At 50.8% G+C, this 24,761-nt stretch overlaps 1 protein-coding gene across 7 annotated transcripts in view; it reads right to left on the bottom strand.

Moving 5' to 3' along the window:
- The window catches only part of CUX1 (cut like homeobox 1), a 353,721-nt gene that overhangs the window by 17,609 nt on the left and 311,351 nt on the right, over nt 1-24,761 (bottom strand). For 5 of the 7 annotated variants that reach the window (XM_069571107.1, XM_069571104.1, XM_069571103.1 and 2 more), the window contains 3 exons: nt 22,249-22,437; nt 14,999-15,263; nt 5,896-8,657 (listed from right to left, as the gene is read on the bottom strand). The exons of the other annotated variants lie outside the window; for them this stretch is intronic. In XM_069571107.1, the coding sequence (XP_069427208.1) occupies nt 7,934-8,657; nt 14,999-15,263; nt 22,249-22,437 (1,178 nt within the window). In that variant the 3' untranslated portion in view covers nt 5,896-7,933. Of the gene's footprint in view, nt 1-5,895; nt 8,658-14,998; nt 15,264-22,248; nt 22,438-24,761 lie in introns of those variants that run through there. 7 annotated transcript variants of the gene reach the window in all.

Raw genomic sequence — 24,761 nt, forward strand, 5'->3', positions numbered from 1 at the left:
GGCCCTCTGGGAGCCCTACCTCGGGGCGGCAGGCAGCGCCCAGCCTCAGCCTCCACCACCCCGATACCCGAGGAGCAAGCCACTGGGTGTCTTGCTGGCTGTGCTTCTAGCCACGGAAAGCTGTGCCCCTGGTCCATGCTTCCCCTGCACTTAACCACAGGAAGGAGGACAGGGGCTCCCCCCAGACCCCTGCTCCCCCGGAGTGGGTCCTTAAGCCACAGCCGGACAGAAAAACACGGTTGCTCCGCAAGATGGTTTTGACCAACTTTGTAGGCAAGGAAAACAACAACTGTAACAAAAGCCAACGGAAACTTGTCAGCGCAGTGAGCCTTGCCAGAGACCTCTCTCACCCAAAGTCAGGCTCGACCAGGCCTCCGCGCCCGTCCTGCCCCGGGGCTCCTGAACCGTCATGAACCCAGAAGTCTGACCGGAGGCTCTAGGAGGCTTTGGGGGAACCAAGCTTTGCTTTTTCTAAGTCTCCTCTACAGCTCCTCACACAAGCAAACTTCAAACCCCGGCGCTTCCTTAACATTGGGAGATTGTTTTGTTCATCAACTCTCTCGTTTTGAAAAGTGGGACGTGATGGAGACCACCAGTTTTTGAGCGGCTACTCTGGAGAGAGACAGCTGATTCAGAGAAATCCCCCTCTGCCCTCCGATCACATCCCCAAGACCCTTTGGGTCTCTGGGGCCGGGGGAGGGAGGGAGGCCGAAGACAGCAAAGGGTGGAGTGAAAGTCAGAAGTACTTATGGTAACAACAACGACACAAAATAACAATACACTCCTGATAAGTACTTAAAGGATTAACCTAATAATAAATAGAAGAGAATAGAAATATTTTTTAAACAATTTTTTTTTTCTCAAGGAAATATCCTTTTATAATTATCCTCACGCACGCTGCAGGGAGGTGGGGGGGGGTGTCAGTAGCAGTCGATCCATCTCAACAAGAAAAAGGTGAAGTGCTGGGAGGGACGCCTGTGGCCACACGCTCACTGGGGGGGTTCTTAGCTGCCGAGTCGCAGCCCGCTCCGATTGCTCTGCTGCCCCAGCCAGAGGCTCTGGTGGGTGCCCGTGGGCCCTGCGTCACTAGCATGGCGGGCAGCAAGAGGCAGGCTGAGGCGGGGTTGCGGGGCAGGGGTGGGGAGGCAGTGCTGGGGAGGCCCGTTTTCCCTTCCGTTCCCGAACAAAACGGAACTACAGTGAACACACTCGTCCTGCTCCTCCACAACCTGAATCGTCCTGGTCTAAAGCTTACTTTGAGTTCATTTGGTGTGCAATACGTTCTCTCTTAAAAATGAAGGGAAATGATTTCTATTGCACAGAGCTTTTTACACATAGTCATCTATTTAAGTGCTTTCTGTTTAAAGCAAGCTATGAGAACATAAAAAAGAAAGAAAGAAAAAGACACGAAATATGGAGGGGAAAAAAAAGGGAACCAGAAAACAAAGGAGCCCCGTGCCACTTCAATCCGTCTTGCTGACTGGTATCTGGTTTCACCCACGGAAGTCCCAATGCTTCTGTATATACTGTGCTTCTGATTACTGTCCACAGGGGTGTAGCCATGACTTTGGAATATAAGGCACCTTTCCTTTCTGTTCACAGAAAGCTTGATACATAGCATACAGCATATTTTGTGGTAGAAATGAGAGAGTCTAAACACTACAGGAATTACAGTAACAGACTTTACTTCTTTACATTATTGGATAAGCTGTAATGATCCAAGAAAAGCAACTCAAAGGTATTTTAAATGTTTAATAGCAACGATGGGGAAGTGCACATTTATGCCTAGCCTAATGTCTTTCACTAGCCTTTTTTTTTTTAAAAAAAAAAAAGGTTCTTCACCTATGATGCCCAACTTTTAAAGTTAGCATTTTGGAGGAGACTAAGCACTTTGGAAATGTCTCGTTAAAGCTAAATGTCACTTCATCCAAAAATGAAAATGGGGAGTATGCCACTGACGGCATGGACACAGTCTCTTTGGAGGGGAGGTGGCCATGGACGGGTGGTGGCAAGGCCCGGGCAGGCGGGGACAGCTCCCATCTCGGGATGACGGTGGGGCGGGGCGGGGGTGGGGGAGCTACATTTCCATACTCTTCTCTGACCAAGGATGAGGCTCCCAGGCTGCTGGGGAAGGGCGGGCTCTGGGGCAGGGCTCATTTTATGCTCAGCTCCTTGCTCCCCACACCCTCTCCTCTGCTGCCTCCCTCTGCACACCGCCCCCCCACCGGAGTGTTCTGGCCCCAGCTTTCTGTACACCTCTAAGTGTCTCACAGCCTTGATCTTTTGGGAACTAGGAACTTCCTTTCCCTTCTTTTCCTGGTAGTTTTCATCTACCAAAAGGCAGAACAGAATCTGAATGGGAGTAACATTGTCAAATTGAACCATCCTCTTAGCAAGCAGCTGTACTGGTCAGACTGACATTCACTGCATTGGGAAATAGATGTATACTGTGTTGGGAGTCCCAGGCTATCACCTGGCCACTTAGGGCAGGAGCTCTGCCTTTGGGTTCACGAAGGCTCCCCTAACACCATCAAGACGAAAAGAAACGGCAGCACCAGGGAGGGGGGCAGATTTCTAAATGTGAGTTCTTCCCAGTAAGCGTGTCCAAATTCCTTCCATCAAGAGAACACTTTGGCCACCAGACTGGATGGACCCACACCCAACCAGCAGCCCTAGGAGCTGGTTTTCTTCAGCACAGCACAGAAACTGGCCTATTCTTTGGGGAAGAAAGGGTCACACGCCTGAAGACTGGGCATGTGGGTTGGGGAAGGCCAGATCCTTTCCTGTCCTTGGGATCCTTCCCACGGAGACCTCACAGAAGGGCTGAGATTATAACTTCCTGGTGCCAGAGACAACAGAGCTCCCCAGTGTCAGGTGGGAATCCTGGGGAAGTGTCCTCACGTGGCCATGGAGCGGCAGCCCGGGGCGAGGGAAGTGGCTCTGACCGATCTTAACAGCTGAGCGGGAATGGGCAGAGTGCGAAGGCGGGCCAGAGAGAAGGCCCTGTGGGGCCCAAGGCCACCCATGCCTGCAGAGGAAACAGCTGTGAGCGCTTCAGGAGCAGGTGGAGGCCAAGAGGAGGATCCCTGCGCCTCGCAGAGCACAGCTGTCTGTCTGGGTTGTGCTCACAAGAGGGAAGCCGCCTGCCCACCAGGCCGAGCTATACTCATGCATGCCACACTTCTGGGTTTTCTCTTCCCGGATCCCACTTGCCTCGCGGTTCTGAGGGGTGCGGGGGGAGGTCCAGTGGGGGCGTGGTTAGTGAGGTAGAAGGGGACAAATGAGTATGATGACACGGGGGTGGGGGAGGACATTCAGGGAGGGAGCCAACTTGCAGCCTGACAGGGAGCAGCTGCCCACCCACCGCGGTCACCAGGACCCGGCCCGGCTCCATCTCCCCTGAGCAGCTGGCTTACTGGCTTCAGAGGGGAGCGGCCCGGGATGGCTCAGGGCAGACTCTGGTTTTTATAGGCCTGTCGAGAGGCGTCTGCTGTGGTGCATTTAAGGCAAAGGCTATTGTCCCCCAGCTCAAGATCTAGGAAATCACCAACACTGTTTCACTGTGTGCTCAGCCCAGAAGGACGGGAGTGTTGCTCCCGCTGGCTCCTCTGCTGTTTTCAGGGAGGTCTGTTTTCCCACCATCAGAGGAATGAAGAACATTGCATAGAAAGTCAACAGAGTTCAACGATCGCCCGTGCACGACAGGACACGAGTTCAGGGAGAACGAAGAAATCCAGGCCAACTTTAGGTGAGAAGGCACCTGCCTGCGGACAGAGCTGTCCCGCGACCTTCGTCCCAACCTCTTAGGGCACGACTGCTGGGTGATCTTAGGGCCGGTAGCAGAGGCCAGAGCTTGCGTACAATCTGCTCTCTGCTTGGTCTGCTCATGGGGCTGTGGCGGTCCTGGGTATGGAGGCATTCGGGTGTCTCCTTCCTCCTGGGGCTGAGGGCAGCTGGGGAGAGTCTCTCACAGCCAGAGGGAGCACAGAGGAACACTTCACCCAAAGCTCTGTTGCACTCTGGGTCTGGACCACCAACCAGCACACCTGGCTTTTAGGGAGACACAAAGAGGCCCACAGGAGGAAGAGAGATGAACAGGGAGGCATTTGTGCTTTGGACACACAGGGAAACTGTCCAGGGAGGCCTGAACTCTCATCTTTCCGCCTTGGTCCCTGGCCTAGACAGAGTGTCATGACTTGAGAGTAGCCGTACAGTCAGGGTCCTGGCAGATCCTGGAGATTCCTCCGCAGTCTCCTGACCACAAGCTACCTTGTGTCGCGCTGTCCTTCGGGCAGGTAAGCTCCGAGGAAAACTGAATTGGAGTTAGATGGCTGTGGTAATCTTTCCTAAAGAAGGGCGACCTGCTAGACAGAGATCACAAGCCTCATCCAGAAGTTCAAGAGAAGAGGCCTCGTCTGGGAGCCAGGAGGCGGGAGTGAAGCCACGCCCCTTCTACCTCAGACACCCAAGAGAATGTGGGCAGGAACCAAAGGTCAAGAGGCTGAACTTGGACACTGTATGCGGAGTCTCCACTTAGCCAGCTAAGTAATGGCAAAAACCTTAAGTTATGAACACTGCCTCCAATTAACAAAAAGAAGCCATTTAAAATGGTATAATGGAGCTTGTAATTAAGTGTTAGTGTTTTCTACGGAACCGTGTTCCCCAGGGGAGAGGTACAAACCAGCTTTTTAGACTGATGGAGCGAGCGGAAAGGGGAAGAGGTCGGCTGCCTGTGGGAGCTGCTGCTTGGAACGCCAGCCAGCGGAAGGTAAAGCCCATGGAGGGGATGCTGTTCAAGGCACTTGAATATTGCTTATCAAGATGAAAGATCAACCCTTGGACTCAGACTGAGGGGCACAAAGAGGAGGGGGACACCCCACCCCAGGTTTCTGTTATTTAGTGGCAGCTCTTGTAAGTATTACAGTGACAGCTTAAACACAAGAGATCTAGGATTAGGATCGCAATTAAAAAAAAAATAAATAGAGAAAGAATACAAATACGGAACCACAAGCAAAATTTAACCAACTGATTGTATCGAGCACCCAGATGTAAGTCTGGCAAAAAAAGACAGAATGAAAATCAACAATAACCTAGTTTTTAAAAAAGAAACAAAACCAACAAAAATGACTAAATTGCCTGGAAGAGCCAAAGTGGCTGTTTTAGACGTTACTATTTGGCCATGAGGATGGACAGATTTACACTTTTTATCAGTTTCCTCGATTTAACACCTTAGTAAATAACAGTCATGCCTTTAAAGCAAAAACACTACCCTGGCGTTCCCTGTTAACGCCCTGCTTTTCATTCTACTGAAGGTCGGGTATTTGGAGACTCATCACGTGATGACAAAATTCCTCCTTGAGGTTTTTGTGGAGAGGACACCACAGTACCGTCAGGGGCTCTGCTACTCACTGTCCTGAGGGTCACGGATGCAAACGCCCTCTTCTCAGTGCACCTGGATTCAGCCAGATGGGAATCCACTTTCCCCTTAAGCTCCTCTGTGTTGAATTCTCTGCTCACTGAACCAGATTTCAAATTCAGAATGATATGAAACCATCAAAAGACAAACGGCCTGCCTCCCAGCCTCCTAGAGCCTTCTGCAAACTTCTTCTTCATGAAAAGGCATTGTCTTTAGTGTAGTGACTCTTAAATTTGTGAAAACTTGAAATAAGTGCTGCAGTTGCAGGTTAAAAGACTGTAAATGAAATACATAATTTCTAAAACGTCATGCAAGAAATGTGGTTTCACATCTTACAGTCAAAGTCCTACAAGTTAATTAATACAAGCACACTGAGGTGTAATAGCGGGAGCATACCTTTAAAATTAGAACTCCCTCCCACCCCCCCAAATCAAAAAAAAGGTAATATTAATTAAACTTAAGAAATAATGAATGCACCATTAAAATGTCATCCAAAGATGTTGACCTAAGACAAAGGTTTCAATGATACACAATACGGTCAAAAAGGTTTCAATCAGTAATATACAGTATGACAGCTACATCTTGTAAATTATACCCAATACTGCCGGCAGTCTATCCCTCTAAAGAATATTTGCCCCTTTCATCCCTTCCTAACAATCAGATAATAAAATACAGCACCTATAAATAAGCAAAAAAAAATATATATATATACCGAAATCATCTATTGTTAGTTTAAAGATATGGCAATAAAGGAGTCTAAATTAGCAAACTTGTAGAAGCCATAACTGATAAAACAGCTTATTGAAAAAAGGTGGCAGTAATGCACTCTATGTGTGCACAGGTACTTAAGAAAATACACAGACGTATAAAATTGCACACACGCACACACGCACACTTTCATCCACCTCTGTTCTCACGCATATACACATAGACGACAGGAGGAATCAGAGACAAGTTAGACTTTTGATTTGTACTTAGACTGCCCTAAACTGTGCATAAAAAGAACGTTCCAAGAGGCAAAATGAATGGAGGGCCAATGATCTGGTCTGGAAGTGAAGAGCATCAGCGTTTTGGTGTGAGACTACGGGGGTGGGAGCCGAGCCCAGACTGCCACGTTCTCTCTTCTGCAGGGAAGGAAGGAGGCTTCCCACGACGTCAACAGTCATCAGTGCTTGTGGTGGGAAGAAAGGGAGAGATAGAGAGACAGAGAGAGAGTTATGTGCGTGCTTGGGTGCACGCAGGAGCCCTGCCCAGGCCCAGGCAGTGGCGTCCCCTGGTGGGGCTCAGTCCATCAGGCGCCCGGGAGAGTGGTGTGAGGTGTGGTGCCTTCTGTGTCACGGAAAGACTGCTGCCTACGAGGGGCGAGGGGCCCCGAGGGGCCCCAGATATGCCTGCGGCGACCTTCGAGGCCTACACTTTCCTCCTTTCAACGCTCGCACATGTGCAAGACGCACTAACACAGACATAAGACACCATAAATTAAACAAAATGAACGGGTACATGCTACAGTTCTAACTTGTCTCCTACACCTCCAAGATATGAGGTCTGATCAGCGTGCTCTGCGGTTAGAGGTTAAAAAGCAGATTATAAAATACCTAGATTCGGATCTTTTCTTTTTGTCCTGATTTGGCCTAGAATGGAGTGTATTAAACAAACCCTGGTCAGCAAAAGCCCAGAGTCAGTTAAAGCTATGGATCAATGTGCACTACATGTCAGGATTCTATTCACGTACAAGAAAACACTACCTCAGCTACCACAAAATCAGATATTTTCCTGATGTGACTTTTTTTGTTAAAAAATATGTGGAGTAAATGTGTTTTACTTTAATTCAAAGTTTCAAAGGAGAAGATTCTTTACTTGAAAATATTTAGGAATCCAAACTAGTGTGTTTAGAGTCGGTTTGACTGTGCAATCTCTTAGTGGCAACTGAACAGCTACAAAAACTTTCTTTTTTAAATTTTTTTTCTGAAAAATCCCCCCCCTCCCCTTTTTTCCTGGTTTAAGAAGATAATAGTGTATTATCGCTCTGAAGCCATTAGATGGCAGATAAAAAGCCCCCTTTTAATATGTGGGTTTGATTTTTTTTTTTTTTTAAAGCCCACACGAAAAGAGGAGGGCGCAAGGCAAAGCTGTAAGAGTTATTCCAGAACCTGTGGAAATCACTTAGGGCAATAAAAAAAACACTTCAGGGTACAAAAAAGCTCGACTACACATTTCCGTTTTCTTCCTTGAAAACACGACATAGATTGGGCTTAATGCTCCTTTTGATTTCTATATGCACCTTGGCCTATGGCGATTTTGCCCTGTGGCCCGCAGGGCGGTTAAGTGCGCAACACGGTCCCGGCCGCGGAGTCGGCGCCCGCCCCTCTGCCCGGCCCGGTTCGACCCAGCTCGGCCACACTCGGTTCGACTCGGCCCAGCTCGGCCAGACTCGGCCCGGCCCGGTCAGGCTTGGCCCGGCCCGGCCAGACAAGGCCCGGCGCGGCGCGGCGCGCCGGGCGGGCGGGCGGCGCCCTCTCAGAACTCCCATTCGATGGGCTCCTCGCGGCTGGCAGCCTTCTCCAGGCGGTGGATTATGCTGTTCAAGTTCGCGGCCTTCTTCTTCCTCAAGGGGTTGTCTCGCGAGTCCCTGGCGCCCACCGCCTCCGGGAGGCCGAAGAGGCTCTGCAGCGAGCTGGGCCGGCGGACGGCCGCGGGCGCGCTGGTGCTTGGCAAAGCGGAACTCCTGTCGGCGCCGTCCCGGGCCCGGCAGGGGCCCTCGCCCGGCGGGGCGGCTGAGGTAGCGGCGTCCTCCCCGGCCGCGGGCGCAGCGGCGGCGGCGGCGGCGGGGTTTGGCACGGGCCCCGGGCCGTCCGCGGGACCCTCGGGCGGCGGCGGCGGCGGCGGCGCCCGGGGCCGGCCCTCGTCGGCGGCGGCGGCGGCGGCGGCGGCGTCCGGGACCGGGGTCCCCGAGGGCGGCGGCTCTGCCTTCTCCGCCGGCCGCGGCGCCTCCTCTCGCTCCTCCGGGGCCGCGGCCGTCTCGGCCGGCCCTCCCTGAGACTTGGCGGCGGCCGCGGGGCCGCCCGACTCTTCGGCGTCCGCGGCGCCCGGGCCCTCGGAGGCCTCCACGCCGTCGCAGCTGTCGCCCTCTGAGCTGGGTGCGGCCCGGCCGCTCCGGGCCGACGGCGAATCGCTGGCCCCGGCCTGGCCCTGGCTCCCGGCCTGAATCTCCTCAATGAACAGTTCTCTGCGGATCCGAGACCTACGAGACACAAGCAGTGGGGGCGCCGTCAGGGGACCTCTGTGCACGGGTGCCCCGTGTCCCTTCCCTCGCGGCCCAGGCCTCTTGCCATCTCCGCCCACTGCCCGACATCTCACTCCCACCAGCCTGACAGCCGCTCAGGCTCCTGCGGCCCCCAGAGTGGAGCCCCTCTTTACAGCCACCCCATTCTCCCCAGGCAGGAGCCAGCAACCCTCCCAGCTTCAAGTTTCCCAGGCCTGGGGCCTCTGAGTAACCTGTCCTTTGGTTGGAATGCTAGTCCCCTCTTCACTAGGATGGTCCGCCAACATTAGTGGCATGGCAAGGCCCCATTCTTTGCACACCCACACCTAGCACTGGTGCTTGGTGTACAGCTGTAAGGCCGAATGAATTCACACAAAGAGATAAAGCATGAATGGTAACCATCGCCTCCCCCTCTGGACTTCCTGAGAGAGAACCAATTATTAGATAGTGCCCAAAGTGAAAATCTTCAGTGTCCAGCTCTGAGCCACAGATCAGAGTCTCTGGTCAAGGCTGAGGTGGGATTCTATCAATTTGTGTGATTAAATTTCAACTAATTCCGTCCTCTAAAAGATGACCAAGGAAGGGTAACTTTTGACCAATCAGGAGGGAGGCCAAATATGTGCTCCAACACATCCACCACGTTTTAATTAAGCTGAGTTCAACCTACAAGTTCAAACTTCCCCGGTGGCTCAGATGGTAAAGTGTCTGCCTACAACGCGGGAGACCTGGGTTCGAACCCTGGGTTGGGAAGATCTCCTGGAGAAGGATATGGCAACCCACTCCAATATTCTTGCCTGGAAAATCCCATGGGCGGAGGAACCTGGTAGGCTACAGTCCATGGAGTCACAAACAGCCGGACACGACTGAGCTACATTTACTTTACTTTACAGCCTACAGTGGAAAGTGTGCTTCACTACTTTGTCAGGTCCGAAGGAAACAGCTACAGAAGGGCCCAGCCCTTCCTTGTTTTGGAGCCCTTGGTGATGTCATGAAAGGGCTTTTGTTAAATCTTTTGTTTAGTGTCAGAATTTCTCTTCCTATCGTGCTCACAGTACTGGGTTCGATCAGAAGTCTCTCTAGGTGTTTCTTCCTAAAAACCTCTGATCACAAGCCAATTGTCAGTGGAAAAGCATCTTCAGGGAAATTAGCACCAAGTCCAGTGTCTTACAGAAACTGGGCCTGCAGAAAGCCCTGGGGTCAGGCATGCGTGAAGATATTTTCTGCAGTGTGTATAACTCAATAAAGGTGACATTTTTTGAGAACCCATGGTATGCCAGGTCCTGTGCTGGATGTAGGGAGGTTGGAGCCAGGGAGAATTCGGCTATAGTTTAGTCCAGTATATCACAAGTCAGGTCATGGTTATCTGCTACACAATTTTTTGCTCCATACAAAGGGTGAACTTTGACCCTTGTCCTGAAGATGATCCCTGAGCCAAAGCTGCAGAGGGGGGTCCTGAAGGCCCCCCAGAAGTTCCCAGGAGGTAATGGAAGACTTTCCTCCTTCCTGGGGGCTACTTTGGGAGCCTGTGAAATGGTAATTCCCATCAACAGATCCCTGGGCACTTTGCTAGGAGGATGAACCTGCACTTTGCTGGACTTCAAGCCCCTTAACAGCTAAAAAATACTCACTAGGGTGAACACTCAATCCCATTCCACCCTGGGTGGGGAAGGCTAGATGGGCAGCTAAGGGTTTGGTCTCATCCAGGCCACAGGTCCATCATGGACTCCATCATGCTCCAGAATGGAGCATAGGCTTTTTGGAACCAGGCAAACCTGGGTTTGAAATCTGGCTTGTCATTACTAGCTACAAAACTTGGACAAATTTCTTAAGCTTTCTGTGCTTCAGTTTTCTTATCAGAAAAGTATGGAGAATAGTGTCTTCCTTGCAGAGATGTTATTACTAAATGTTGGGTTTTTTTGTTGTCGTTTTTTCTTTTTGGTTATGCTGCACGGCATGTGGGATCTTAGTTTCCCAATCAGGGATAGAACCCAAGCCCCCTTGCAGTGGCAGGATCAGGTCTTAACCACTAGATCACCATGATGAAATATTAAATACAGGACACAAAGTAGACCAAAAAAAAAGGAACTATTTTTCTATTTTTACCACCCAGCTGCCTTCTGAATGACAAAGTCCTTGTTATAAGTACTAAGGCTGAGACAGAAAGGCTGAGGGACTGGAGAGACAACTTTATGTCCAAGACCTGGGATCGAGGCTGTGACCCTCACTGGCTAGAATGACATGTATGATGTTTAAACATTTACATGTATCATGTGTAAAATGGGGCTGGCAGCTCTGAATTTGACTGCAGGTGGGAGGAAATATGAAATAACATCTATAAAGTTCTTGGCTCAGGGACTGGCACATGTTATGTGCTTAGCAGATAAGAGGCATCACCCTTCTCAGCCTAGACTAGACTCTGTGTCCCTGAGGAAGATTATCTTTTGGTCTAGAAAGACCAGGTCCCAGAAGCAAATCTGGTTTTCAGACAAGTCATGCAAGGCTGACAGGATGCCGTGGCTTTTAGGGCTTGGAAGAGTTTCTGCTGGGTGGACCTGTTCTCCAGGAGACCAGGTGTCCTGGGCTATGTTGTTCTGGTGTTCTTGGGTAAACGGTCACCTTAGAATACTTCTGATGGCCTTAGAGAAAAGAAGAGGAAGTAAAGTTTTGTTTATTTTTTGATGGGGGTAAAAATCAACCCCAAGCATTTACTCCCTAAGGGTTCGAGTGGTGCAGAAAAAATGAAATCAACTTCTTTTTAATTCCTGTGGAAAGAACCTAAGAAACTCTCTTTTTGATCACAGGTCCTTAAAAATTGGTGTATTATTTCTCTAGGATAAAAATCTCAAAAGTGAGATGGCTGGGCCAAAAGATCTGTGCTTATTTAATTTTAATAGAAACTGTAAAATCACTTTCTAAATTATTAGTAATAATCCACTCCCCTACAAATACTATATTTCTGCCACCTTTCTGCATCTTCACCAGATACTAGGACACTTTCCAAGATTTGCCAAGTGGTAACAAAAAAAGTGGAATGTTGTTTTTATTTTAGATTTCTAAACTATTAATCTAATTGATCATTTTTTCATGTATTAGCAGTGGCTGTCTCTTTTCCTATGAAATGCCTATTCACATTCTTTACTAATTGTTCAGTAGGATTTTAAAAATCAATTCCTATAAAAATGGACAAAGGAACACTTTATTACATGTATTGTAAAATATTCACTTTTTCCCAGTCTGCTGTGTTTGTTTTGGGACTTTGTGATAGCTTGAATCCTGTCATTTTCTGCTTTCATATAGTCATAGCTATTTTTACTAGATGGTTTTAGGTTTTCCTATATTTCTAATCTTTATAAAAAAATCCTTACTACCAAGTAATAAAAATATCTTGAAAAAAAAAAAGAGAAGGGATTTCCCTGGTGCTCCAGTGGTTAAGAATCTGCCAGGTTTGATCCCTGGTCCAGGAACTAAGATCTCATATGCTGTAGGGCAACCAGCCCCCTATGCTACATCCTGAAGCCCAGGCGCGCTAGAGACCACATACCACAACTAGAGAAAGCTCACAGACAGCAACAAAGAGCCTGCACACTACAACGAAGGCCCAGCCCAGCCCCAAACAAATAAACAATAAAAAAAAAAAAGAAAGAAAGAAATGGCTTTCTTGTTTAGAAATTAAATACATTCAGCCCCTGTGTGCTGAGTGCTGCTGTATGCTCATCCTTACGTAAAGTGCTATGGGACCTACCAGGGGAGCTGGTCTGTCCTGAGCATTTAAGGGAAGAACTGAAGCCGTGGAGAGAGGGCCGGCTCAGCTGGAATCTCTGCACTTTTCCTTTGGGTGGCCTTAGGTGAGGGACTTCAGTTCTTTGGGCTTTATGCCATTCCTATTGACCTGATACCACTTCTTACCAACCTGTTCTGTGACTTATAAAATTCTTCTCTAGTTCAGTTCTTTCAATACCCTGCACACATCACACCTCTTCTAGGACATTCATCCAGATTTCTGCAGCTGAGACTGATCTCTGCCCTTGGTTCTACCACTTGACTTACCAGCCTGCTTTGTTGTGGAGTGTATTTGACAGCATTTATTGAGCGTCCATCTACTCTAGGTCTGGATCTGAGCTCATGACTAAGCTTTGAGGTTCCATGGCTCTTCTTCCCATCTCCGCCTTCTCTATAGTTGGATTTGTTTAAATGCTCAAATCAGGCATCTCCACAATGACCAGCTGACCATCATGTGATGGCATTTCCATAGGGGTCAGGAGGCCAGCTGGGAAACCTGGAGAGCGTGTGCCCTGGCCAGGAGGCAGTGACTGCCTCTCAACTGAGGCCTGCAGGGGGATCTGGGGAAAAGGTGGCTCCCAGCAGGGCGGGGATGTTTTGTATGACTGACAGCTCCTTTACCCAGATTTTCAGCAATCTACAGCTTCATGCCCCTCCTGTCCAGGGTTAGGATACTTCATTAAATTGGATGTGACTTGAAGAAGACTCGAAAGTGCACATTCAAATGCACCTCTGTGTCTGGAAAGTGAAAACAGGATTGCATAACACCTGGCAAGGAGAGGCTCTGGGGAACCTCTGCCCACGTTTCCATTCACTCGCCTTCACTGTACTTGTTCACTGCTCTTGAAGTTTCCTTCCGTGTAGAGGGAGCTCCACTCTTGTAACTGCTGACCTCGCTCTGCCTCTGTTTTTATCTGATCGGTAAATTTAGGAGTGAATAAGCTGGTTGTGCTCAGCTCATGTACTTTCTTTGTCTTCTTGGGAGCCAGCCCACACATGGTGAGGCCTGCCTGGGGCCAGTACTGCCTTGATGGATAAACTGGCCTGGTTTTAAGAGTCAGGTAGCAGGTCTATTGGGCTTCCCTGGTGGTTCAGTGGTAAAGAATCTGCCTGCAATGCAGGAGACCCGGGTTCAATCCCTGGGTTGGGAAGATCCCCTTGGGGAGAGCATGGCAATCCACTCCAGTACTCCTGGGAGAATCCCATGGACAGAGGCGCCTGGCAGGGTATAGTCAGTGGGGTCGCACAGAGTCAGACACGGCTGAACTGACTAAGCAGTGGGAGCAGAAGCTCTACTTGGCTCTCACACATAGCCTTCATTGGTGACAAAGGTATTATTTTGGCTCCCATCTAATATTTAAGCATTTTCCAGTTTGTTCAGAACCTGGAAGTTTCGTTGGGCCCTGTCAGAAATTCCAGCAGAACCTATCTGATAAGGCAGGGCCCACTTTGAGACACAACTCCTCCCTCTAGCCCCTGGCTGTCTGTGATCTTCTGTTGCCTGCTGCTTACCTACACTTGCTCTCCACGAGCACCTGTCACCTTGGTATCACCAGGAGCACCTATCCCGTTCTGTTGAGCCAGAGAGAAAATGATGCTCTGACAGGAACCAGCGATTGAGATGGCCATGTACACGGCATTCAATGGGCCTGATTCTCCATCAGACCACGGAGAATTCTCTGTTTCTAGCAGCAGGGAGTCTTGGTTATATGGGTGATCAACAATTCATTACCTGTCAGTGGATTTCCATTATCAAATCCAAACATTTTACCCTGTCCCCTTTTCTGCAGGAGTACGCTGGGCCCTTCCCTGCTTAGGTAAGTTAGTTAACCCCTCTGAGCTTTATGTTCTAATCCATAAAATGTGGTCAGGACTGTATCTTATATAGTTGTGAGGATCAAGTGATACAGTGCTAGTTAAAACCCGTAGCTCAGTGTCTGTGGACCTAGTAGATGATCAATAAATCTTCAAGAACTCATGACTTTCCCAAGAGAAAGGGTCTTACACTATTTCATTTATTTAATTACAAAATGAATCAAACTAATTTGCAAAACACCACTAGAAAAGACCTTGAGAAAGCATAAGAAAATCACTAGATACACGCTCACTATTGTGGAACCAAGAATGACTACACTCTCCCCTTTTCTTTCAACTTTTTTTTTTTTTTTTGGTCATGCTGCATAACATGTGGGATCTTAGTTCCCCAACCAGGAATTGAACCTGCACTCCCTGCACTGAAAGCACAGAGTCTTAACCACTGGACTGCCAGGGAAGTCCCATACATTCTACCTTTTAACTGATGGCACTCAGAGGAGACTTTTTCTGGTTACAGAAGACATGGATTGTCTCTACCTGTACGACTCTCCATCTTTGGGAGTTTAAAAGGCCAATACAAAGAAAAAGCCACCTAACTGACTGAATACCAAGTCCTCAGCCCCCAGAACGCCCTCCCGTGCACAGTGAATGGCTGGTCTCTTCCTGGGGGCTGGGCGTGCGTTCCTGTAGAGCTGTGGCTGACCGGGCTGAGAGCAGGACCGTACCTGTAATTGTGGAACCAGTTGATGACAGTGCTGGTTTTCAAGTTGAGCTGGGTGGCGAGTTCTTCGATGGTTTTTGGTGACGGGTATGGCTTTTGCTGATATGCTCTTTTCAGAGCTTCTTTCTCTTCGGGGGCCAGCACTACTCGGGGTTTCTTCAGCTGGTGCTGGGGCTGGGGGCTGGCGCCCTGGCTGTAGTCGATGCCAACGGACGGGGGCTCGCAGGGCTGGCTGTCGCTGACCGAGCTGTGCCGCCGCTTCATGTAGGCTGAGGGAGGGAGAGACGTCAGACTGAGGGGTGGGCCCAGCGGGGAGACCTGCCCAGGCCGCCCAACACCCCAGCTCCACGGCACACCATCCACTCCTGGCTACTTCTGCATGGGTCGCGGCAGCTCCCTGCTCTTCTGAGAGCATCTCGAAACACTTGGACTAGAACCGTTCTGAAACCCAACACACACTCATCAAGGACCTGCTCTGCTGTAACGGGAGGTCCCTGTGTGTCCCTGCGTGACTCATGGTTCAGTGGGGACACCGAGAGCTATATAGAGAGTTGACCCCGGCGGGGTGTGATAAGGGAGGGCACACAGGCACCCCATGGAGGGGGGCTCTGAGGGGGAGTACTCAGCCCTGCCTGGGGAGGGCACGGGGGAGGCAACCAGGGGACATGATGTTTGAACTGCATCTTGAAGGACAAAGAGGGATTAAGCAGAAAAAAACTGGCAGTGAGGTATCAGACAGCAGGAGGCCACTCCAGAAAGCAGGAATACTGTGTGCAGAGACACAGGTAGGAAACAGGACGGTCAAAGTGTGTCGTGTGGGTGCATGTGGGGGAGGGGGGTTGGAGATGCTGGACCTAAAGCTGGAGAGATGGGTGGCCAGGGGAGGCTGCAAGTTTGGACTTTATCTTGAAAGCAGGGGGAAGAGACACAAAGACTCAATAAAGGGAATGAGGTGATGAGCTCTCTGTTTCTGAAAGGCTGCCCTGGCAGTGGCTTGGAGGACGGACGGAGGGGGAAGGACTGGAGGGAAGATGCTCAGTGGGGAGGGAAGGAGGCTAGAGATGTAGACGAAGGCAATGGTGACGGGGCTGGAGAAAAGCACACAGATGGTTTCACTGTGAGGGGCAGAACTGATGGGGCTTGGGGACCGACTCAGTGAGGGACCGGAGCAGACGGAGCTGGGGACAGCTCCCTGGCCTCAGGCATGGGAGGTGAAGGGGGCGCTGATGTCTCTGGACTGGGTACCATGGGAGGAACAGATTAAGGGGAGAAGATGAGGGGTCATCTTGGAAACGTGGAGTCTGAGGGCTCTCTGGGTCATCCACAAGGAGATGGTCTGTAGCAGTTAGAAAGACAGGTGTGAAGCTCAGAAGAATGGTCTAAGCCAGAGAGAGGAACCTGGGACCACTAGAATAGAACTTGTAGTAAAGTCAGTGACCCTGAGGAACTGACGGACAGAGAAGGGCAGAGAAGGAATCCTGGAAACACTCATATGCAGAGGATAAGCAGGAAGCAGCGGCCGTGAAGGACACAGAGGGACGGGAGGCCAACCAGGAGATGGTGGTGAGGAAGGGACGAGTGGGGAGGGGGGGGTCCCCGAGTCAGTGCTACAGAAGCAAAATCCGACATGGATCCAGGATGTCCTGGTGCTAGTGATTAGGGCGAAACTGGAGACCGTGGTGAGCAGATAGAGTGGAGTTGTGAGAGAAGCCAGACTGCAGTGGGCCTAACAGCGAACAGGAGATGAGAGAACAGAGGTAGTGGGCAGGAGTTACTATTCTAAGAAGCCGAACTGTAAAGGAAGAGTGAGACATGGGATGGCTTCTAGAAGGGAAGTCCAGGGTTGACGGTGGGCCTTTAAAGATGAGAGGGAGCTGAGAGGCGGGGAGACAGAGAGCTGGTGTTCCAGGTGGGGTGTGTGAGATGGGCCAGGAGCAGGCGGGAGGGAGGGAAATGGGCGTGGACACCCAAACGCTCTTATAGGGACTGAGGTGGGGAGGGTTGATGGCCTTGGTTTTCTTCATGAAGTACGAAGGCAGGAGGAAAGGCAGCTCTGAAGAGCTGGGAACAGAGTCTTGGAGAGAGGCAGGTGGGAGACGGTGGTGGGGGTGGAGGGGAGGGATGGTGGGGGCGGGGAGAAGCACAGAGGACCCTGCTGAAACGGGAGAAATGGATCTGAGGTGGCACCAACCCCTGTGGGGCCCAGGTGCCAAGGATGATTCTGTGTGAAGACGGGCAGGACGCTGCCCCCAGGCCGGGGCTTGCAGAAGGGTGAAGAGTGGAGAGTTATGCGATAGAGTGCTGCAGCCAGCGGGGCTCAGGGGGTCTGGGGAAGGAGAGAGCAGGAGAGGGTGCGCTGCTCGGGGGGAGCCTGGGAGGGGCTATCCCAGCTCGGGAGGCCGTCTGGGGCCACTGGGATGAACAGACAAATGTGGAAAGATGGATGGATCAGTGAGGAGGCACCTGAATTTAAGCTTTGAGAAACAGAGCAGTTATGGGTGATGATGAAATTTGGGGAACTGAGGGTTGAGGGGGTCAAACTCCTTGCGGCTCGGGTGCTGGACAGGTCAGAGGGGTCATAACATTCCCCTGGATGAGGCAGCACGTGGGCTTGGAGGAAAGCAGTGATCCATGGGCCACAGTCTTGAAAAAATGTAGGGAGTGAGCGAGAAGTTGGGGGACGGAGAAGAGGAGCTTTGAGAAAGCCTGTAGGACTTTCAGATCTTGGAGGAGGTGGGGCCTGATCCAGGAATGGAGGAGTGGCTGGAGCAGAGCTCAGGACCTCTCAGCCCACGTCAGAAGGCACAGCGGCTGGGGGGAGGTGAGGGGTGGACATACGCTGTTCATGTCTTCACTGTGGAGTAAGGGTTAGGAGCAGCGGTGCGGAGCCGGCTAAGAGCAGGCTCAGGGACTCGGGTGCGACTGTCACCTGAGGGTGTGCAGAGTGGGCTGCAAGGCAAATGGGGTGATGCCTGGGTTCTGAGTTATCTGCTGTACCAGGGCTGTCTGTGCTTCGTCTGCTCCTCTCTGAGGTTATGTAGTTTTAATCACTATGCTTCAGGTTAAGAACTGTTTGGATTTCTTGATCAAATGAATCCTCCACAGAGGTCATTCTAGTGGATTTGGAATATGGTCTGAAAACTCCTTAGTGCTCGTGTTCGTGTTAGTCGTTCAGTCGTGCTCGACTCTGCGACCCCATGGACTGCAGTCCACCAGGCTCCTCTGTCCATGAGATCTTCCAGGCAAGGATACTGGAGTGGGTTGCCATTTCCTTAAACTGATGGGATATGAGTGTGTGTGTGTGCATGGGCTGTTATATCTGACTTTGGGACCCTGTGGACTGCAGCCCGCCAGGCTCCTTTGTTCATGGGATTTTCCAGGCAAGAATACTGGAGTGGGTTGCTGTTTCCTTCTCCAGGGGATCTTCCCAACCCAGGGATCGAATCCAAGTCTCCTGCATTGGCAGGCGGGTTCTTTACCACTAGTGTAACCTGGGAAGTCCCAATGGAATATGAAAAAGTGTTATTAAATTGAGACCACATGGAGTGGTCTGGAGAGCAGTGTCTGTCAGCAGCAGCAGCAGCATCAGCGGCTAACATCTGTCACCTACTCTTCATAGTTATGCTATGGGAGAGAGACCAGTGACATCCCTGTTTACAGATGGGAAAGCTGAAGCCTAGAGAAGTTCAGTGATTTGCTGGAGGTCACACGGCTAGTTAAGTGTCAGAACTGAGGTTGACCTAAGTCTGTTCTGGGCAGCCCTGTGCCCATCCCACCTGGCCAGATGGTGGCTACAGCCCCCATCCCCTGGTCAGGGTGCAGGAGCAGGGCTGGGCTGTGCCCACAGGAGCCACAGGAAGCCTGGGAGCTTCAGCAGCACTGACATTCAGGTCTGCAGTGTCACAGAGGACTGTCAGGGCCCCTCAGTAGCCTTCAGGGAGGGCGGCCCAGCCCTCCAGCTGGCTGAGGCTGTGTGTGTGTTTGCGTGCATGTGCTTGGAACTATGTGAACAGGTTGGTTCAGGGCTGTCTCACGAAGGGAACAGAAAGCAGAAGGCAGACTAGAGCAGAGAGAGGGGTTTACAAGAAAGAAAGGAGAGCAATGGAAGACTGCGATGAAGGGAGAAGCAGCAGAGCTCCATGGAAGAGGAGGGAGCAGGGCTTCCAAGGGAACCCTGCAGCCTGCACCGCCTGGCGCAGAATGTTTAACCTAGCTTAGATGGGGGGCACAACTTATTTTCATGTATCTTAAAGGGATACAAATTATTTTAATAACTCTCATTACTGAGCACTTCGATGTGCTGGTTGTTATACTAGGTACATTCTAATCCTTACAGCCGGAACGTATTCTCTTCATGTTACAGATGCAGGAACTTAGGCTAGGGAGTTACTTAAGGTGCCATTCTATGATTAGAACTCAGACAATGGAGAGACAAATCTCCTCCCAAAATGAATGTGATAAGAGTCAGAGGCCAGAAAGAAATGGGCCTGGTCTGTTCCGCCAGACCCCTCGAGTTGGGCGGGTGACTGACAGTCTATGGAAATCACAGGAAGTGCTGGGCACAGGGTCACCCACTGTTGTGTCTGAGGGGTCAGATGCCTCCTGCTGGGGCTGGTTCGTGAGCAGACCCGCTAGGGTGAGAGACAGAGGGCCCAGCTGCTTAGGGACTTTGGGATGCAGAGGGGCCTGGGCCCAGTGGAACAGTAACTCTTCTGTGACACAAGGTGGCGCCGAGAGCCTGTGAAGGAGATGGGTGGCGGCTAAGGAGGCCCCCGGAGATCTGTCTGGGGGTGCCCAGGTCCTGCTCTGCTGGCCCAGAAGGGAGGGGCACAGCAGGGAACGGTGGGCCCAGGACTTGTGCTCAGGAGGTGGCCCTCAGGAGGGCGTTGCCTTCTGACAGAGGGCACACAGCTTTAAAGCTGCCTACGCAAGCACTGGTGAGTTGCTAAAACCGCGAAACGGATATACTGGATTCATGATACCATTCTCTCTACATTTATGTCTGAAATTTCCCAGAACAAAAAATGAAAAAGTTTTTGTTGGGGCGGGTGACACAGCACCAAGCCTCTGGAGCTTGGCCCATGGCTGCAGCCTGTGGCAGGGCCTTGGCTGGCCATTGAAGGCAGGTAGAACAGGAGTCCACCAGATGGCCCTGGCTGGCATGGAAGCCAATGTGTAGGCTTGTGGTCCCGGTATAGCTGGCACTCGGCACAGGGCAGCAGAACAATCTGAGAGCATCGGCTGTGAAGCCTGACAGCCCAAGTTTTGTTGTTGTTCAGTCGCTCAGTCGTGTCTGACTCTTTGTGACCCCATGGACTGTAGCACGCCAGGCTTCCTTGTCCTTCACCGTCTCCCAGAGTTTGCTCAGACTCATGTCAGTGACGCCATCTACCCCTCTCATCTTCCGTCGTCCCCTTCTCCTCCGCCTTCAATCTTTCCCATTATCAGGGTCTTTTCTAATGAGTCAGCTATTCCCATCAGGTGGCCAAAGTATTGGAGCTTCAGCGTAGTCCTTCTAATGAATATTCAGGGTTGATTTCTGTTAGGATTGACTGGTTTGATCTCCTTACTGTTCAAGGGGCTCTCAAGAGTCTGGGTTCTTGCTTACACCAACTTGAAATCAGGCAAGTCTCATAATGCCGGAGCCTCATGTTTCCTGGATAACAACATCTGCACGAGATGGAGTGGTGTGGGCTGAATGAGGTCTCGGCACAGTGTCTGGAAACAGGAGGCGCTTAGGAACTGCAAGCTCTATGGTCACATGAGGACTGGCACCAGAGGCTCTTGCGTCTTCTTGGAGCCCAGCTCCACAGAGCCAGCATCAGAGATTCTCATGTCTTCTTGGAGCCCTTTCCTGGTTGGTGAGGACAGAGGTGCTTCAGCTGGAGGTGAGTTCAGGGGGTAGGAGCCTGGGTTCCCCCATGATCACCCAGCTCAGGCGTGCTAGGCATGGGGCCGGCACAGTCCCACGGGTGGTCGTGATGCCCACTCTCTAGTGAGGTCCCCTGCAGACACTGATGGGCAGGGTCACAGCTTCCTGCAGCCAGACCAGCAGCTGGTGCCCACTCTCCACACCTGGTCGCCACATTACAGGCGACCCAGGACTGTCCCTTTCAAGGGGCAGCATGTGGAGTGTGAGCCATGAGATGGGGCAGGAGTTCCTTTCTGTCGCCAAGGAGACCCCTTCGGATTTGCAGCCTGCGCTCAGCATCGAGGGGGGTCCGATGGGTCTGGAGAAAGGAGCTGCTCTCAGCCCTCTGGGATGCCATACCCTCTATAGGCCTGGAGAATATAACAGCAAGAGAGATGTCTGTTCTACAGGAACTTGCTCTGCCATCCTCCAGGTAGGCAGCCTTCATGGAGACAGCTAACTTCTCTGAGCTAGTTTTCTTATTTATAAATGCATAAAAAAAAAAAATCTCACTGTAAACTTCATAACGCTCTCATAGGATACTTTTTGCTAATCTTTTTTTTTTTTTAAATAATTTTATTTATTTATTTTTGGCTGTGCTGGGTCTTGTTTCTGCTGTGATGTCTTTCTCTAGTTTCAGTGAGTGGGGGCTACTCTCCAGGTACATGAGCTTCCCATTGTGGTGGCTTCTCTTGTTTCGGAGCAGAGGCTATAGGGCGCTTGGGTTTCAGTAGTTGTGGCCCTTGGGCTCAGTAGTTGCGGCTCCCGGCTTCTAGAGTACAGGCTCGATAGTTGTGGTGTACGGGCTTAGTTGCTCCATTGCACGTGGGATCATCCCAGATCAGAGATCGAATGCTTGTCTCCAGTACTGGTAGGTGGATTCTTTGCCACTGAGCCATGAGGGAAGCTCTACAAATGCATTTTTGAACGATCTCTTCGAAAGGATAATATGTGGAAGCCCTGCTGTGATGGTGCATGTGCAATGAAATGCTGCAATACCCCACCCACTCAGCAAAACAAAAGAACCAACACCAAGTGGCCTTACACTCTCTCGAAGAGAAAGCTACACTGGCCACCAGGGCAACTGAGGAATTATCAAAGTGCCCTCCGATGCTAAATGTCTTTGGGTTAAGGTCTTGAGGCAGAAAAAGACACAAATCTCTTCAGTCCTTTTAGGTACTCATCTGCAGAGGACTGTCAAAATATCCTGCACCCTGCCTTACAGCTCCTTGGTCATTGATCAGTGCCCCTCATCAGCTCAGTGTGAAGATCAGTGTCCCTCATCAGCAACAGTGGGTTTATAAATGAGAAAGCAACGGGCTGGGGCGGGGGCGGGCAGTTACCTTTCTTTTCCATCCGTTTCATGTCCATCAGCTTCTCCACGTTGTTGGGGTCATTCAGCCACAGCTGCATCCGGACAAAGGGCTCCCGTCCCTTCAGACTGAGCTTGTGCCAGGGCTTGGGGCGAGCAAGGAGGTCGGAGACAGAGCCTTGGGTGAGTCCGAGGATGGTCTCCCCAAATAAGCGCTGACCTGGAGAAAGTACAAAACCAAGAGAGGTGTCATTGCTGAGACTCAGGGAGCTGGCAGGACAAGCAGGTGTCAGAGTGAAATCAGAAACGGGGGTTCAAGACCCAGAGTCTTATCAGTCCCAGGTTTAGCGAAAGCAGTTGGTTTTTTTTTTTTTTTGCCAAGCTATGTGGCATGCAGAATCTTAGATCTCTGACCAGGCATCTAACCCATGCCCCTGCATTGGGAACTCTGAGTCTTAACCACTGGCCCAGTGAGGAAGTCCTGAGCAAGCACTTCTTAGAAGCACTTCCTCAACCAGACGTGTCACGACCTCCATGGGTGATGGAGTCAGTATTCCGCTTACATTCTGCTTATGCACAAGGTTTCTCTAGAAGGAGTCTTTGGGTTTCGGATGAGCCAAGGCCCGCACAACACCTGCTGCGTCTATCAGAGGGGGCTAATCCCAAACCTGAGCTCGGGAGGTTAAGTAGCTCATGGGGCGACCTCTCTTTCAGAGCCTCAAACGGGGCCGTCTGCACTGGCTCCTTTCACGATTAGCAAGGTTATCAGGTCTTGCTGAGAAAACAGGCCACTTGACCCAAGGTCACAGCAGGAAAGAGAAGGAGAAAGAGCTCCTCAGCTTTATTTTCCTGACAAGCAGGCCATTTCCAGCTCTGAAGTCTGTCCCTGCAGTTCAAGTAGCCTGCTCCCTGGGCTGATCAGAGGGTACTGCGCTCTGGAGAGCACAGTGGCGTTAGGTCTGCAGTGTTCATCAGAGGCTTGAAAGGAAGATTTCTCTTCTCTGAGAGCCATTCAGTCGCAGGTGAAGAGGGGCCAGCACTTTGAAAGGCACAGACGAGAACCAGACACAACCGGAAAGACCTGACGGGAGGACTGCAAGGCACCGGACTTCGAGTGGAGGTGGAGACCAGGATCAGAGGCCAGGGTCTGGTACCATAAAGCCTCCGGACCACGACACTGGCTCTGCCCCTCAGTGTGGGGTGACCCAGCGTGCGTGCTCACTCATGTTCGACTCTGTGACCCCATAGACTGTAGCTCGCCAGGCTCCTCTGTCCATGGGATTTTCCAGGCAAGAATACTGGAGTGGATTGCCATTTCCTCCTCCAAGGGATCTTCCTGACTCAGGGATCGAACCCAATTCTCCTGCATTGGCAGGCATATTCGTTACCACTGAGCCACTTGGGAAGCCCGAGGGTGACCCTGATGACTGGCTTACTCCCTCTTTGGCTCACATCCTCCATCTGTGAGAGGGAAACACCCCCAGCTGCACTCACAGGGTAGTCAATAGAGCACTGCTTTGTAAGAAGTGGGACTCCAAGTAAAAGTTTACTGCATGCAAAGTTTTGGATTTGAGAAAATAAATTTTTTTGATATCAGTCATTTTAACTGAGCCTAACATTTTTTACCCGGAGAAGGCAATGGCACCCCACTCCAGTACTCTTGCCTGGAAAATCCCATGGATGGAGGAGCTGGTAGGCTGCAGTCCATGGGATCGCTAACAGTCGGACACAACTGAGTGACTTCACTTTCACTTTTCACTTTCATGCACTGGAGAAGGAAATGGCAACCCACTCCAGTGTTCTTGCCTGGAGAATCCCAGGGATGGCAGAGGAGCCTGGCGGGCTGCCGTCTATGGGGTTGCACAGAGTCGGACACGACTGAAGCGACTTAGCAGCAGTAACATTTTTACCAACCCCAACATTTACTGATTTTGGAAACCTGAGGTTTTTCGGCTTTTCAAACTCTCAGTTTAGCTTATAAACATCCCAGCTCCTTACCATTAAAAAAAAATTTTTTTTTAAATTTTTATTAAAAGATTAAAAAAAAGTTTGGCTGTGCAGCGCATGTGGATCTTAGTTCCTTGACGAGAAATTGAACCCACGTCTCCTGCACTGAAAGGCAAATTCTTAACCACTGGGCCACCAGGGAAGCCCCCTTACCATCTGTTGTTGTTACTGTGGTTGTTTTAAATAAATTTTACTTAATTCTAATCTGGCAAGTCAATCTCATTTCATTCCAAGGAGCTTATTATGTTCAGGAAAGGGATATATATGAATAGCTAGTGACTATTTGCTTGATCCACCCCGTTGTACTGGGACAGGGGTGTTGGGGGGAATTAAGTGATTATTTTCAGAAAATTATGTGTATTACTTTTAGAGGTTTCATGGCAGTGGCTCTCAGTCATTTTGGAAGTCACAGATACATTTGAGAGCGTGAAGAAAGCTACTAACCGCCACCCTTTAAAATGCACACACACGCACACACATTCTGCTATGACTTTGAGAGACCAACACATGAACACGAATATGCCAAGATCCCAGGTC

Source organism: Ovis canadensis, chromosome 24 (assembly GCF_042477335.2).
Source record: "Ovis canadensis isolate MfBH-ARS-UI-01 breed Bighorn chromosome 24, ARS-UI_OviCan_v2, whole genome shotgun sequence".
Taxonomy (NCBI): domain Eukaryota; kingdom Metazoa; phylum Chordata; class Mammalia; order Artiodactyla; family Bovidae; genus Ovis; species Ovis canadensis.